Source organism: Terrapene carolina, unplaced genomic scaffold, assembly GCF_002925995.2.
Source record: "Terrapene carolina triunguis isolate 2854851 unplaced genomic scaffold, T_m_triunguis-2.0 Scaffold67, whole genome shotgun sequence".
NCBI lineage: Eukaryota > Metazoa > Chordata > Testudines > Emydidae > Terrapene > Terrapene triunguis.
Genome location: NW_020664418.1, coordinates 1,461,880 through 1,479,425, shown reverse-complemented (window position 1 = coordinate 1,479,425; position 17,546 = coordinate 1,461,880). Strand labels below are relative to the sequence as shown.

The 17,546-nt window shown below is 47.6% G+C and overlaps 1 protein-coding gene across 1 annotated transcript in view; it reads left to right on the top strand.

Annotated features, from left to right (window-relative positions):
• Window positions 1-17,546, top strand: part of TEDC2 (tubulin epsilon and delta complex 2) — a 45,073-nt gene that overhangs the window by 10,916 nt on the left and 16,611 nt on the right. The window contains exons 5-9 of the mRNA XM_024198904.1: window positions 1,246-1,299; window positions 2,856-2,940; window positions 3,367-3,475; window positions 3,739-3,840; window positions 6,505-6,719. Coding sequence (XP_024054672.1) covers window positions 1,246-1,299; window positions 2,856-2,940; window positions 3,367-3,475; window positions 3,739-3,840; window positions 6,505-6,719 — 565 coding nt within the window. The remainder of the gene's footprint in view (window positions 1-1,245; window positions 1,300-2,855; window positions 2,941-3,366; window positions 3,476-3,738; window positions 3,841-6,504; window positions 6,720-17,546) is intronic.

Genomic DNA, 17,546 nt, shown 5'->3' with positions numbered 1-17,546 from the left:
GGGGTGGGGAGTGGTTGGATGGGGCGTGGGAGTCCCAGGGGTCTGTCTGGGGGTGGGGGTGTGGATAAGGGTTGGAGCAGTCAGGGTACAGGTAGGGGGTAGGGTCCTAGGGGGCCAGTTAGGATGGGGGGAGGGTCTCAGGAGGGGGCAGTCAGGGGACAAGAGGCAGGGAGGCTTAGGTAGGGGGTGGAGTCCTGGGGGGCAGTTAGGGGCAGGGGTACCAGGAGGGGGCAGTCAGGGGACAAGGAGCGGGGGGGGGAGGGTTGGGAGTTCTGAGGGGGGTGGGAAGTGGGAGGGGCGGGGCTAGGGCAAGATGGGGGCGGGGCTCCTCCCGTCCTCTTTTTTGCTTGCTGAAATATGGTAACCCTAAAAGATAACACCGTTCACATAGCAATGCAGTGTGCACAAGGAAACTTAATTAGTGTTGCTGGGGGAGCCAGCATTTGAATATGCCAATTTGTTTAAAATCTTCGTTAATGCAGCACTGCAGTGCTTACTGTGTGTGTGCATGTGCTTAGTTAGCTATAAACTGGCAGCCCAGGTTTTTGCAAAAGTAATTTATGAGAGATTCCACTCCACAATTCAGCTCCCCTAGTCTCTTCTATGAGGAAGAGAAAGATAAAATGCCCCCCATTTTTCTTCCACTTCTTCACGTCACTGACGCTGCCTTGGAGCAATGCTGCTGGGGCTGCTGAGCCTCGCTAGGCACAGCCATGATGATGGTCGTTAGTGAGAGATTTCAATGTGTCCAGCCCTCATCAACCTGCAGTGGCAGCTCCCTTTAGCTTGGGCAGCCTTCACCCTGCAGCTGCTGGTAGATCCTGCTTCCAAGTCTGTGTTCCAGCTTATGGGATGGGATCGCCATGGGGTTTGGACACATGCACAGAGCCTCTCAGCTCCAGGTGGCCAGCCCCCCTCTCTCTCAGAGTGATGGTGATGGATAGTCGTGGCTCTTCTCAGGCTGCTCAGTGGTCACTCTGAGCCATGCAGATCCTATTTCTTCAGGGCTCGCTGGAGATGATTGATTGGGCAGCTTGGGGGATGCTTCCGTTGGCTGGTGCTGTAGTTCAATGCATGGAGGATTCAGTCTCCAGAGCGGTTAGGCTGGCGCTTTTCACCAGCACTAAATTTGTTGCAAATGTAGACATCACTATCTTCAAATAAAAGATTAGGAACAGGGTACAGTGTCCTGATCCTGCTCTGCTGCTCTTTGGCAGTCGTTACTGAAGACTCTCTTCTTTGCAGGTCTTTGTTGAAGCTACCGCTTCCCTATAGGAAAGCCTATTCCAGGAACTCCAGGTAAAGCTATGACCACCAGTCCTACTTGGGGTTCTTTTCTGGTGGCGGGGGAGGTGTAAAGGGAGGGGCCTGGGCTTTGCAGCCTGATGGAGAGGAAGCCTAAAAAATGCTGCAGCATTTGAGGGACCTTGGCAGAGCTGTGCATGGGAGCTTGCATGGAGCCTGCCAGTGGCAGTACACTGTCACTTCCAAGGGCACGAAAGCTTACGAAATTCACCCCAACATTTTAAAAATCTGAAGAATTCCAAGGAAAGTCATGGTCTTTAGCCTGTATATAACTTTGCAGTGGTACAAACGTATTTCCAAATACTCTGTCATAGAAGTTAGAGACCAACCCCTGCCAGTCCCAGTGCTTTTGTTGGTCTGATTTTCAACTTCCCAAACAATGGGGCTCTGACCCACTTCCTTTGGGAGATCATTCCACAGTTTAGTAGAACCCACTGGGGTGATGTCTGTCTTGATGCTCAGCATAAGTAGGACTGGAAGAATCACCGAGTCCAGTCCCCTGCTATTGCAGGCCACCTGTCATGTGAATCTGTGAATTTATCAAGCTTCATCTTAAAACTAGTTAGGTTTTTCCAGAACCTCCCTCTTCTAAGGGTTAGAAACCTGTAATTTCCAGTCTGAATTCAGGGCTAGATACACACGTTTGTTCCTAACATTGCACCTAGCGAGTGGATAGTGTCCCAAACAATTTCTCCCCTTCTTGGGAATTGGCACCTTCCAAATGCTTGCAGATTATCATCAAGTCACCTGCTAGTCATCTGTTAGCCAAGTACATAGATTTATCTGATTTTTCTGTGCAATTTTAGTCTCTTTACTGCTTCTTTGAACTTACATGGCAAAGTGAAAATAACCTACCAGTTTAGCTCTGCGTCCCCAAAGTTCCCTTACAGGGGAAATGCATCTAACAGGGTAATATCTATTTTTTCCTATTCCATTAACCTTGCTGTTTCTCATTACAACTTTCCTCTGACAGTGCAGTTTTAAAATGATCCGTCTTGACAGAGCTAAAACTTAATCTAGGAGTGGGACACACTAGCCCATGGTTCAGCCAGCCACATACTGGATAGTTATTTTAAATGTACTGCTGCTATCCCTCATTTTTTGCAGTAGGTTTCTGGAGTGTGGCTGAAATACTTAGTGTCATGTGGCCATATTCTTGTAGGTGGTTGGGTCAGTGCAGAATTATGGAGACCTTGTGTAAGTGGAACATATCCCACTGTCAGCACTCCTCCTCCATTCTTTGTATAAGGCACTGTGTTCCCAAGAGACCCCTCGAACACAAGATTCCTGGGATCTGTCTGCCCACCTTGCTGACGTCCATTATAATGTTCCTGGAGCACCCTAGTGGAGAGTTGGCACCATCATGCCTCTTCCCACACATGCTGTCCTGCCGTAACACGCTGAATTAGAGAAACCTTGGAAATCTTTCATCTAAGGAGAAGCTGGTAGAAATCATACAGGTTCTCTGGGGAATATTGTACCATGTGCAGGAAGATCTGTTGCCTCTATGTGTATAATTCCCTACCCCCCCGCTTGTCTTGAATTTTCAGACTGTGGGAAAAGTGTCATCTGTGCCAAAGCAGCTCAGCCACACCTGCTGCAAGGAGTCGCTTTCTAGAGAGAATGCAGGCGACCGTATCCTTTTTTACCTCTCCTGCCCCTTTAGATGATGGCATGCAGCCACATGGTGCAGCTTGATGGGCATCCTCTTCAAACCATTGGAGAGGTACCCCGTCTCCAGGAGCTGTGCCTGTGACAGAAAGAGTTCCATCCAGAGCTCGTGGAAGGGGTTCCATTCCCACTGCAGTTCTTCCCTGTTTGTGGAAACTTGGGTATTTTAATGCAGACAAACAGAGCCATTAGTAAACAACACATTTAGACATCCTTTCTCTCCCCCACCACCTCCATCCTCTGCAGTGTCATCTTGTGTGCTGCTTGCCCTTTACATCTGTCCTGGAATCCCAAAGAACTAAGCTCTGGGCATGAGGGTGGTGACTGAAGGAAGGGGTTTGCCATGCTCACACCTGGATCTAAAGGAAATGCTCCTTAAGCTGCTATAAGTTTTGTTCCTCTACACCAGCCTTTAGTCCTGCAGAGATAGAAGAGGAGGTGATGGTCCTGCGTGATGCACATTCTCTCCTGAGCCAGTACATGGAAGCTGAGACCACAGGTAAGAAATGCACTAATGGCAGCTCAAATTATTTCCCCACCTGCCTGTGTCTTGCCAGGTGTACTCAGCTGTCTGTGGCTTAAGGAGACCAGAGCAATGGAGGAGACAGGTGACAGTCCCCTTCCCTGCTTTGGAGTAGTCAGATATGGTACCTTTCACTTGCTGGTGTGGGCTTGGGAAGTAACAGAATTACTGAATCGTGATGGTTCTGTGTAATTTCATACCTCTGGGCCTGCTAGTTTTCCTCTCTGCTTCTCCTCCAGGCCACCCCACATGGGAGAGAGAGTATGAATGTCTCCTGACCCTGGAAGGCCTGCAAGACGCAGCATCCCAGTGTCTGCACAAGCTGCAGCTGCTGCGAGCAGGTGAGGCCAATATCTGCTGTAATGGTCAAGTGTCTAAGCAGCCTGCCCTGTTTGAGCAATAGTTTGGTGCTTGTGATTAGCCTGAGACCCATGTTGTTAGATAAAATGTCAAAGATGCAGCTGAGAGAGGGGGAACTCATGGACAGGGTGTGTTAATATTACTGGTGGGTTAAAGAGACTAGTCTAGCATTATGGATATGATTTTGTCACAGTAAAATTATGCATAATTTACGGCACAGTCACAATAAAAAAAATTCATGCTATGGTCACAGCAACAAAATAATTGTGTAATAAGCGAATGTGAACATAAATATGCATTTATTAATACAAACAGTGCAATGTTTCTGCTAAACAAACAGAGTTTAATGCAATATAGCTTTATTTTCTTTGCAAAAGTAAGCTATTTTAGAATTTTTTATTTTTGTACAATACTTTTTTTCAAACAACCATAACAGGAAAGTGTTTGATTTTATAACCAAAAAGGATCACCAAGTTATTTTGTTAATTTCCATTTACACGCGGCTGTGATTTTTGGTCCAAGTTATATATTGAGTGTGTCACTTTTGATGCAACATCTCTCATCCCTGAACACATTATTAAAGATGAGAATGATCTTTCTGTGTCCACACTGTTGACTGGTGCTGTTAAGCATCACAGGGTAACCACTGCAAGAACTGGAAATCAGGGTTTCATGCTTCTCCAGATCTGTAAAATGTCATCACTGCTCAGTTCTTGAAATGCTTCCCAGTAAGTCCAATATACTCTCTGTGCTGGAATATTGTCTTCATACAGTAGGATATTTTCAAATGTTGTGGCCTCAAAAATGTTTCGGTGTTTTGCTTGATGTGGCTGAAATACATGGCATGTCTTGAAAGAAGCGTCAGCGGGTTGGCAAAAGTGGGATATTGAGTCAGTTTCCGTGTATAACTTAATTTTTTGGAGTTTTCTAAAAGTGCAGGTTTTGTTGCTGGATGTTGGCACGTTTCAGTGCAGCTCTCGGCCTCCAGTGCAAGATCGCACTTGCCATTTTTCACTTGATGAGCACGAACTGTGGGCCCTTCGTAAACCATGAGAGTATTCATGATTTGGGATGCAAACTTCTTAAGAGCCTCCAATTCTTCAATAGCTGCTGCAGATTGGCAGAGATCAACAGTCTCTTCAACCTGAACTGCTCTGACCAGTCTCCTTTGTGTAAGAAACAAAACAAAAACCACACCCCACGAAACGTAATCCTCAGCATATGCAAGGTTATAAAGACCTGCTTTTAACCAGCTGTTCCATATGGTTATTATTGGGGCTGGTGGGATGCGAAGACGTTTCCCTTATTCTATTAAAAATACATGAAAGTGAGCTTTCTATGCAGGGCAAGCAGGTTTATTTCATTTACGTTTAAAAATATTTTCCTTCACAGTTTGCCAAAAGGTTAAGCAAATGTTTCCATGCATGTCAGGTGTACAGCATTTAAAAACAAAGGTTTCAAGCCTTGACCCCAAGATTTCCCCATGTTTTTGGCATTATCTGTCACAACTGCAGTGCTGTGATCAAATGGTATTGGGAATTTCTCAACAGTTTCCCTTATTGCCTAGCTTGCTGTTTTAAAATTAACTGCTTCCAAAACCTCAAAATTCAGCAAAGAACCTTCCAGCTTGTTGTGTTCACCTTCAGCTGAAGTATCCACTTTGTCACTGCTGGTTTGGGAAGGAGAGAGCAAGAATAATAAGCCCATATCTGTCTTCAGCATCAGTAGTTTCATCTGCTACAATGCTGATTCCTTCAAAGGCTTGCAACTTTTCTTTTAATTCTTGAATGTGATAGTCAAAAACCTTGGGTAAGTAAAACTTTTAAAAACTGGTCTGCACTAGAGCAGGTTGAATACTAAAAACCTTCTAAGTGTTGGATTGTCAAGGGTAAGGAAACGGCTTCTGTTAATTTTAACAGCTCTGTAACTGTTTTCTTAAGTTTTGTTTTCTGTTTTCCTCCACTTCTAAGGACTCTCATTTGTGCTTATGTGTTGCACTTTCCAGGTGCTTGTCACAACTAGTCTTTCTGGTAAAATCAAGCCGATTTGTAAAATAATTTTTCTCCACTTACCCTAAAACATTTCATGAATTTCACGGCTCATTGCTTAGTTTTGCCATTTTACTCGTATTTTGTTGCTGTTGTCCTGTTTAGTGTTCAAGGGTTCATCTGTTCCAACCACTTTGACTCCTTCACTGCTGCTGACACTGCCAGTAATTTTAAAGCCATGATTATTTCCTGTTTATGCAAGACGTGTTCGCTGTCTTCATGGTTAAGTTGAAATACATGGCAAAATTCACGGGTTCCATGACAGTGGTGACCACCTGTGACATCATTGTATCCTTATCTATCATTAGTGGAGACGAGGATTTAAATCTCTGGTCACAATTGAAGCCGTTGCAACAATTTGTCACAATCATCATCAGTCTCTGCTTAGAAAGGGCCTGGGACTGGACTAGTAAGGGAGGTTGCAAGTCAGGAGGGAGGTGCACTGGCCACCCTGTGTAGCGGAAGCTTGGCCTGTGCCTGGTTCTATATATAACTACTAGTCCATCACTTTTAATTTTTATGAACACCAAATTCATCCCAAATTCTGAAGAGCAAATGGCACTTGCTGATTTTATTTGTACCCTCCCACCCCGATAGCTGCGGAGTCCCAGATGGTGATACACCCGGCAGACTGTACTCACTGTGCGGGGACCTCCCCTGCAGATTGCGCTCCACTCAGAGGACGAAGATGTGGGGACATGGGTGTCCTGGCAACACCTCTCCTTTTTTACTCCAGCTTCCAGGAGCTGAGGGACATGGCTGCCTTGAAACTGCAGGTGCTGATGCTGCGCCAGCAAATCGACATACAGAAGGTAACTCAACAGCAGAAATACATGGTGGGGGAAAAACAGCAGCAGCACAGTTAGTTCTCGCAGCAGCTATTTCCCAAGCCATGGGGTTTGCTCAGCATGTCCATGTCCTGTCACGCTCTGATTCATTTCAAAGATGCATACGTTTTTAAGGCCAAAAGGGACCCTTGTGATCATCCAGTTCGCTTCTGCATAACCCAGGCCATAACTTCTGATTGAACTAGAGCATTAGAGAGCGGAGGTGGATGAGGCAATTATTGGACCAACTTCTGTTGGTGAGAGAGACGCTTTCGGGTTTACACAGAGCTCTTAGTCACGGCTGGGAAATGTACTCAGACAGTCAGAGCGAAGTTACAAGGTGGAATGGATGGTTAGCATGAGTAGTTAACACTCATTTAAAGGGACCATTCAAGGCAATGTCCTGTTAACACCTCTCCGGTCATTAACTACTTGTGCTAAACAATCTGTTCCACCTCGTGTTACTGTACCTGATACTGTACCTTTCCCAGGCCTGAAAAAGAGCTCTGTGTAAGCTCAAAAACTTCTCTCTCTCACCAGCAGAAGCTGGTCCAACACTGCAGGAACTAGACCATGTTTATTAGACTTTGTTCTTTTTTTAGTTTGTTGGGGGGGGGGGGTTGTTGGCCCCTTCCCCCCCCCCTTAATACTGCTATTGTAGGGAGAACATCCTAGTCTGTTCTTTGTCACATTAATAGCTAGAGACCCCATTGGGGGCTGTTGCCTCAGTTGTGCACCTGCATTGTGATCTTCCCCTGTACTACCCGTCAGCAGTCTAGCCCCTCCCGTGGGGCCAGAGAGGAGCACTATATTCACCTTCCTTCAGTCTCAGGCTGCCCTGCTATTGACCTTGACCTTGCTGGTCCACCAATAAGAATGAGAAGAGAGATCAATCTCCACACCAGCTCAGAGCTGGGTGCCTTCGGCACAAAGGATTGACCATTGCCCTGAATTATTTGCAGTAGTTTAGCCGTACGGACTCCACTCCCCGGGACTGAACTCTCACTTAGAACCTCCAGACTGGGCTAAGAGCCCTCCAACCGGAGGTGAAGTGTGAGGGTTTAGCCATTAAGGCATCCCCTGTGCCATCCTACTGCTGCACTTTGACATGCCAGTCACCTGAGCTGAGTGAAGGACATGTTGGAAAAGAAACACTAGCAGCGCAGGAAACCTTCATGAGCAAAGGGAGAGTTAGGCTGTGTCTACACTTGCAGAGTTTTTGCGCTGTCAGTTTCAACAGTGATAGTGAACCGGTGAAAGAAGAGCGCTGGTTTGTGTACTCACTTCCACAGGCGGCGGAGAGTGTTTACATTTGCAGCACTTCCATCGCGGATGAGAGCAGCACACTGAGGGCAGCTATCCCACAGTGCAGCTCTCTCCATTTTGACGATAGGTCTTGTGGGAAGGGGAGGGAGGTGATCACGGGGCATCCTGAGTCCCTGCACAGCCTCCTCTCCCCAAACACTGATCAGCTCCAGTAGCTCAGCATTGCTCCAGGCAGGGGATCCTTTGCTCCGTGGAGCAGGCATTGTCACCTGACCAGATGATAAGTGGGCACTTGCCAAGAAAACAGGAAGGGGAGTTTCAGAGTTCCCAGGGCTTTACATGGGGAGGGGTGGATGTCTGTTTACCTGGCGTCAGAGCAGCAGAGCTGCTGGCCAGAGTGGTCACCTAGGCACAGTGGGATATCCTGCGGAGGCTAAAAGCTCTGTAAACAGGAAGAAGGTGTCTTCACTTGCACATCACCGCAAAAAGCATCACTGGTAAGAGCTGTATGCCTCTTGTGGAGGTGGTTTTCTTTTTGTGGCAAAACTTCTGAGTTTCACCGCAAAAAGTCATTGGCAAGTGTAGACGCTCCCACGGTTTTTGCGCAAAAAAGGGACTTTTTCCGCTTTAAATGGCAAGTGTAGACATGCCCTTACTGTTATCTAACTGCATGTCTCTCACTGCATGCCCTGGCAAATCCCTCTGCACCTGCTGTCACACAATAGACCTTCCTGCGATTAAGTCCTGTCTTTAATGTCACTTAATGTCAGGCCTCTGTTTATGGCCTGTCCCAGTGCCCCTTACAGAACGGTGGTTGAAACCTCCTGCCTAGATATCAGGGTGACCACTGGGGCTGGAACACTTGTTATAGTGGGGATGCTGAAAGCCAGCTAACGAAAGTGTAAACCGTGTGTTTTCAAAAGCAATGTGAAAAAATGTGATTCCTGCTTACACCACATGGGTGCAGCACAGCTCCAGGATTCTCAAGAATCACATAATAATGCTAGCTTCGTTCTGACAGCACGAGCAAACTTTTCACCATGAAACCTGCGGGTGCTGCAGTACCTGCCCCACCTCTTGTTCCCACGCCTATGCAGGTGACTGCCTCCTAAATAGATAGATGTTTTATGTAGGGTGAGTTCTGGGAGTCCAGAGATAGGTGAAATACTTCGCAGAGGGTGAGTCAAATGAGTGCAACATAAACTGGCTCTTTCCAACTCGCCAGTGCCCATATGTCTGTGGCCCAGGCCTAACCATTTGCTGCTGGGGCCTAGGTGGTGGGAATGCCAGAACTATAGAAATTAAAGAATTCTGTTGGGTCACATTGCCCTTCTGCCTAGTGAGGCAGGACTGTTTCCCAGTCTTCTTAGATATGTGAACTAGTCTAGTTTTAAATGAATCCGGTGGAAAGGGGCTTCTGTCACCTCCTTTGGGAGAAGTGTGAACGCAGCTGTTGTTTTAGCACTCCCTCACATACTTCAGACCTACCATTTGCATAGCTTTGTACATGGGTGGATTTCAAAGCTCCTTCCAAAGGCTCAGACATTCTCACTGTAATGGATGGAGGCTGAGACACAGAGGGTAAGTGACTTGTGTAGGGTCAGACAGCTCTGGAGCTAGAATCCAGGAGAGGGCCATCGCGTGGGAGTGGTATAGCTATATGTGGTGAAGGGTAAGTAGTATTATCTGTACCATGCTGCCCTACAAGGTGTGTTAATAATAGGGTAACTGTGGGTTAGCCTGTGATGCATCCCCAATGAACAGAGAATAGACACTTTGATAGTTAAATCTGATGAAAGAAATCCATCCTTCAGCAATTTGGATATTATTATCCATAATGCCCTGACTAGCTTTTGCTGCTTCATACAACCAAGCCCTAGAAATGTGCTCTGCCTTTCAACCTGCTGCTGTGGTGTTTGCTTCCACCCAGGTTTTGATAGCCGAGCTTCTCCCCATTCTGGAATCCAGGCTCCCTCATGATGATTCTCCATCTCATCTGTACCGCTCAGTTTACACCCAACTCTGTGAAGGAGGCGAGCGGTTCCCTGTACTGATGAATGATGAGCTGCCAGACTGACCCTGAATCCAGCCTGCTATCCTGCCGGCCGTCCCCATGCCCAGAGAGAGAGAGCCAAGAACTAAACTTTTCCTAGTAATTTTTTTCCCTTTGCCCACTTGTCAAACAAAATAATTAAATTTTACACTGGTTTCTAACTCGTTATCTCTTAAGTCATCCAGTCATCTTCTCTACCTGATAGCTGAGGGGTTCTGAAGACAAGGGCTTTGAAGTACCACTACCCTGGGGCTTACCATCCAGCAGGTTATGGATAGTGCAGTCCTTTACCTGGATCACCTCCATCTATGATCCTGTCTGATCCACCAAGCTAAGAAGGGCTGAGCCACATGGGTGCTTAGATGGGAGATGTCCATGGAAAACCCAGGTGCTGTGGGAAGTAGTGCTGCTGGGATGGATCGCTAGGTGGTGGTCTTCCCTCTCAGTACTGAACCAGTACTGTGTGGTGCTGGAGGAGCTGTCTTTCAGAGACCAACCCAGTGTCCAGTCCAGTCCTATGGCACTTGTCCTAAGAGTAGTAGTTTTGACCCTGGTGTCCTGGCCAAATTCCAACATGGGTAATTGCATTCTACCTCCCTAGCTCCCCCCTGTATTTTGAATCAGATATGATATTCTTTTCTTCCTGTCTCTAAACTGAGTGGTGCTGCTGTGCACTGATTAACAGTAACACTCTAGCAAAGGGTGACATGTCTCTGATTGTAAGCGATTTGTGATCTAATTGGATGAAAGGAGCCACCATGGATATTGTAGCATTATCATCGCTTCTTAGGTGGTCACTGGCTCTTGTTAGTTTAGGGCATATCATAACAGAACATTAATCTGTTTGCTGTAGGGTGTTTTCAGTCCTAAAAGAATGACTGACTGCAGTGTCTTCTCCAGCATTGAGAAACTTTGGGCAAAATGAGTGTATGTTGAATCCGCCCTTCCTAAGACCTTTTTACCCATTGCTACTGTAGTCAAAATTCACTAAAAATCAGAATTTTGTGTGTTACTATTCCCAAAGATCCAAATGTATTTTATCTCCCATGAGTTCAGAGCTCCTGGACCAGCTTTGGAATTAGTGAGAGGAACATCAGCCAAGAACTGCCCTGCCAGTGGTTGTGATCAGTGTTCCCTCTAATTTTTTACGTCCATGTGCGGAATGAATTTTGTTATGTGCACCAATATGGAGGTGATGTGTGACACATCACCTTCATATCGATGCACATAACAATATTCATGTGGTGGGGGTGGGGCCAAGGGGTTTGGAGTGTGGAAGGGGGCTTAGGGCTGGGGCAGAGGGTTGTGGGGGCGAGTGTGAGGGCTCTGGGCTGGGGATGAGGGGTTTGGGGTGCAGGAGGGGGCTCAGGGCTGGGGAAGAGGGGGGGATGAGGGCTCTGGGGTGGGGCCAGGAATGAGGGGTTTGGGGTGTGGGCTGCCCCAGCGCTGTTGGGGGGAGAGAGGACTCTCCTCGGCCCTCTTTCGCTGCAGCAGCTCGGAGCAGAGGGAGAGAGGTGTCTCTCCCTGGCTGCGGCAGGCCTGGGCCAGGCCGAGGGAGGGGCTCCTCTCCCCCTGCTGTGGCAAGTCCGGGCCGGGCAGGTCCGTGCTGGGAGAGAGGCATCTCTCCCCGCTGCAGCCCTGAGCCCCTGCGCGGGGCTTAATAGACAGCTGCGTGGCCATGCAGCTTAGAGGTACCCTAGGTTGTGATAGTGGGAATTTCTGCTTGGGTGTCTCAAAGCATTTTACATAAATAGTCTCTTTCAGTCCCCATATTCTCTTGCTCAGTCCCCACCACCCTCCTTACAGAAACCATTCCCCACACCATTATTTTATCCTTCTGTGACTATGGTCGCTGGAGGGGCCACTGTGAGATTGCTCAATCAGGGCAAACTGCAAAGAATAGGGAAGACAATCCCCAAAACTGGCAGTTTATTCTTATAATTAGATTCACCACACCAGTAACCAAACAGCTTCTGTAATACCTTACTGGTTACCAAGAAGCTAAAATACAGTTCACTTTAAGCAATCCAGCCTTTGGCTCCCATCCAGACGGCCACATCTATATAATGAGGGTTACTGAAAAACCTTATTCACCATATATAAAGTTCTACCAATCCCAAGAGATTGGACACACATTACCCACCAGGTCAAAAATATTTCAGATCTTACCTAAATATACGCATACAGGCAATTCTTATTAACTAAATCTAGAATTTATTTAAAAAGGAGTTACTGAGATTAAAAGATTGTTATACATACAGAACTGAATAACGTTCTTAGGTTAGTTTCAAAGCAAAGATGGTGAGCTGCTGATTTGTAAAAGTCCTTCCAGAATCAGTTCAATAGGTTATAGTGCAATAGTCCATGTGTAGAGTTTGTTCTAATTCTTTCATGAGAATTTGCAGGGATAATCGAGGGCGCACCAGGAGGCCTCAGGTTTGTGAGCTGAATTTCCCCTGACAAAAGTTTAAGCAGATCTGAAAGGGTAAGGACCAGGCCTGAAGCTTCCTTTACACTTCTCTAGCAGGCTAATAGCCTCTTAACAGCACACATCTCAGCCGCGGCCTGCCCGGATGAAGAATAGGCAGTGTATATTGTTGCTTTGAAGTAAATCCCTGTGTCCTAGACACACAGATAACTAGTTCCATTCATTAGCATAAGGCACTTAACCATTCGAACAGTTCACAGGTAGTTGACTACAAACTTCAAAGAGAAATAAAGACAATATTACACTACTAGTTTCATCTAAATGTTAATATTCCTCTTTGATCTCTGAATCAATATACTATAGTAATGAAACATTACAGACAGGAACTGAAGTTTAGCATCTATAAGCTAATTGGATAACATTGTTAAACTTCTAACAAGATATAGGTAAATAGACAAATACAGTTAGTATCTATTCTTAATCCCCTAACAATACAGGCCTACATTTCAAGGGCTTTATTCTATTTAATGTGGCTTTGCTACCTATTTACAAGGAATGGCCCTGTTTACCCAGAGGCAGATTAGGAGTTTGTGGGGCCTGGGACCCTGGGCCAGAGCAAGTGGGGGCCCCTTCCCACCCCTTCCGCCTGCAGTCCCCCTTTTCCTCCCCACCCCCCTGGCGCTCCTGCTGGGGAGCGGGCTTGGGGCACAGGGGCCTCCTCTGCTCACTGGCAGGAGCGCTGGGCAGGTGGTCAAAGTGGGGCAAGCCCTGCGCCCTGACCCCACTCCATGGCAGGAGCACCAAGTGGGTGGAGTGAGTCAGGGCATGGGGGTGCCCATTTTTCTGCGGGCCCACCAATTGGCTGGGACCTCTGGTCATGGGCCCCATTGGCCCAGTGGCTAATCCGCCACTGTGTTTACCATTTCAATACTTTTCTAATATGTCCTTAAAGGTTGATTTTTTTGGTAACTTAGCCTTCTGGTTGCTTAACACTCACTGGCTCAGTGTCATACCTTATAACTGTTTGTTCCACTTTCCTGGCTTTTTCAAATTGATGTGGTTTTGAAAATGGGGCTGGTGGTGATGGTGGTCTTGTCTAAGTAGTTATAGCCATCTTGTTTGGGTAGTTCTCATAGTCATTTTAGCCAATCTGACCACTCAGATGGCCCAAAACATTTTTGAAATGGATGCTCTCCAAAGATCCCTGCCCTGCATACGTCCTGCTTTTGGGCTGTCTGTGCTTGTGGCTCAAAGCTCTAGATCTCTCTGTGTTGCCTGCCACCTCTGCAGTGAAGTCACATCAGTTCAAAGTGGAACGAAGACATTAGAAATGGCACTGGGGCCAGTGATTGATCAGGCGATCAGAAGTCTAGAAATCAGTTCTCTGTTAACGATCAGATGTTAGCAGACTGATGTTTTGGTCACTTGATGGAAGACGGTTTTGTTTTCCCCTAAGGGCCCAGGCCTTGTCCACATCACCGGCCGGTACAGAGACTTAGGCCCAGATCCTCAAAGGTAGTTAGGAATCTAACTCCACTGAAATCAATTGAAGATCTGGGCCCAAGTTGCCTACCCCAGTTACTGTGTAAAACATGGAGCACTTCTACACAATGCTGTTATGACTCATACTTGCCAATCGAGCATTTTAGCTGAAAAGACAATAACCTTCCAGGAAGCTTAGCTTACGTGGTTAACAACATCCAGATTTTTTTAACATTAGGGGAGGGCGAGTATTTATTTTTGTACAAGAGTGGGCCAGTAGGTCTGTGTTCTGCTCGTTGCACTTGGCTTTTGATAGAAGTAAAGCTGTGATAAAAAAACATGCAAGCGGGGGCTTTGTAAATCTTTACCACACAACGTTCCCTTTTCTACATTTGGCTAGTATTTCGATTCACCTTGTTTAGATGCCCCAAGCAGTGCAGCATCCAGCCCCTTCCTTTAGACTCTTCCACTTCCTAACATTCATATGTTGCCCACCCGGAGCACCTTTCCTCCAAGGATCTCCAGGCACTATGCTCACTCATATTGCTAGGCTATGTGTAACGTGTACAATGGCATATTAGCCACTGGGATAACTGTGCCTGTGCCCAGGGGCCTTGGGTAATTGGTGGGGCCCGGAAAAATGGGTGCCCACACACTCTGACCCGCTCCACCCACCTGATGCTCCTGCCGGGGAGCAGGGTTGGGACGTGGGGGCTTGCCCTGCTCCCTCTGCCCGCCCGGCGCTCCAGCTGGGGAGTGGGGTCAGAGTTTAGGGGCTGGCCCTGCTCTGCTTGTCCAGCACTCCAGTGGCTCCCAGACCACAACCCGGCTCCCCAGCTGGAGCTCTGGGTGGGCGGAGTGGGGGGACTGTAGGCAGAAGGTGTGGGAAGGGCCCCTACTTGCTTTGGCCCAGGGGCCCCACAAAACCCTAATCTGCCCTTGTATTTGTATTTTACATATGGGGAAACTGAGGAACAGCAATTAAAGGGTGTTGCAGCAAGTCACTGGAAGAGCCAAGAAGAGAGCTCAGATTGCCTGACTCCCAGTGATGTGCTGTAATGGCTAGACCGTATTCCCTCTACATCCCTAGGAGATCTTACTGTCAGAAAAACAGTCTGCAGCGAGTTAGCGGCCATGTTTGTGGAGTCATTCACAGTGCTGTTGGGATGCCATTACAGGTGAGAGCGCTCAGCCCTGCGGATGAGTCTTGGATGAATCTCTGCCTCCAGTGCAGTGTTGCATGAGAGGCAGGGAGCCTAGGCTGGACACACACACAGCTGGTCAAGCTCTAGATGAAAGTTTCTAACCATCAGAGGAGTGAAGTTCTGGAACAGCTTTCCCAGGGGAGTAGTGGGGACAAAAAACCTAACTGGCTTCAAGACTGAGCTTGGTAAGTTTATGGAGGGGATGGTATGATGGGACAGCCTACAATGGCATGTAGCTGATCTGTGACTGCTAGTAGCAAATCTCTCCAATGGTCGGTGATGGGACACTAGATGGGGAGGGCTCTGAGTTACTACAGAGAATTCTTTCCTAAATGTCTGCCTGGTGGGTTTTGCCCACATGGTCAGTGTCTTTCTGATCGCAATATTTGAGGTTGGGATGGAATTTCCCCTCAGGTCAGATTGGCAGAAGACCTGGGGGTTTTTCGCCTTCCTCTGCAGCGTGGGGCCTGTGTCACTGGCAGGTTTAAACTAGTGTAAATGAGGGATTCTCTATAACTTGAAGTCTTTAAACCAGTGGTGGGCAACCTGCAGCCTGGGCTGCACGCGGCCCATCAGGATAATCCACTGGTGGGCCTCCAAACAGTTTGTTTACATTTGCATGGCTGCCTGCAGCTCCCAGTGGCCGTGGTTCACCATTCCCAGCCAATGGGAGCTGCAGGAAGTGGCATGGGCCATAGGGACATGCTGGCCACCATTTCCTGCAGCTCCCAGTGGCCGTGGTTCACCATTCCCGGCCAATGGGAGCTGCAGGAAGTGGCGTGGGCCATAGGGACATGCTGGCCACCATTTCCTGCAGGTCCCATTGGCCGGGAACGGCGAACTGCAGCCACTGGGAGCTGTGGGCGGCTGTGCAAATGTAACCAAACAGTCTGGTGGCCCACCAGCAGATTACCCTGATGGGCTGTGTGCGGCCTGTGGGCCTCAGGTTGCCCACAACTGCTTTAAGCCATGATTTGAGGTCTTCAGTAACTCAGCTGGAGGTTAGGGATCTATTACAGAGAACTCTCCAATGCTATGCACAGATGAGCTATTGGAAAAACTGGGACGTGCCCAGTTCATCTCCACCTTAAGGGGTACTCACAAGTGCTGCTAGATGACTCCACCAAGGAAAGGTCAGCCTTCATCACCCATGTAGGGCTGTATGAATTTAATGTGCTCCCTTTCGAACTGTGAAATGCACCCGCCACCTTCCAGAGACAGGTAGATAACCTTCTGACTGGATTTGGAAAATTTGCAGTCGCCTACCTTGACGCTGTGGCCATATTTTCAGATTCATGGGCAGAACACCTGGAACACCTCCAAGCTGTCTTCCAGCGCATAAGGGAGGCAGGGTTCACTGTCAAGGCCAAAAAGTGTCAAATAGGCCATAGGCGCTGACTCCGTGGGTGCTCCAGGGCTGGAGCACCCACGGAAAAAAATTGGTGGGTTGCTCAGCACCCACCAGCAGCTCCCCGTGGCCCCACCCTGCCCCCCCTGCTCCAGCTCACCTCCGCCTCCTCCGCAAGCGCGCCGCCGTGTCCTGTTTCTCCCCCTCCCTCCCAGCACTTGCGCCACGAAACAGCTGATTCGTGGGGCAGGGAGGGATGGGGGAGGAGGGGGAATGCGGCGTGCTGGGGGAAGAGGCGGGGCCAGGGTGGGATTTGGGGAAGGGATCCAATAGGGACAGGGAGGGGGTGGAGTTAGGGTGGGGACTTTGGGGATTGGAATGGGGCGGGGCCAGGGGCAGGGATGGGGTGGAGTCAGGGCAGGGCCAGGCTTTTCTATAGTCTTCCATCTGAGGATCATGAAGCCCTTTACAAGTTCTAATAATAGGCCCTATCATTCAACCCTTACAAAAGCTAAACCTTGAATGGGATGACTTGAATAAGCAGCCTTTACTCGCTTGAGTGATACGTGGTGAGGCCTTCAGTCACCACAGTATCCCTGGGAGGTATTATCCCCATTTTACAGATAATTTGAAGTTCTGCATGTGATGGTTGCACATTGCATTAATTTATAAAGCAGCAATAATCCCAGAAAAGAAGCTGCTTTTGAATGTATTAAGATCACTTTTTATCTACTAACATTTAAAAAAAATGTACCTCCTCTGAGTCATGCTGAACTGTGCCTACATATTCATTCTGCACGTCATTTGGTATTTTAGACTAAAAAAGCAATATCACACTAATTGCATGCTCAAAATCAATAATACTGTATATGCCAATAACCTCTCTCTATAATGGATTCAGTTGTGGCTAGCTGCCTGTGAGTTTCTGTAGATTAGCTTTGTTATTTGCATTTTAATTCAATTTTGAATTTGTAACATTGAAAATAAAATTAGCAATTTTTCCCTTGATGCCATTTACCCAGTTCTTTCT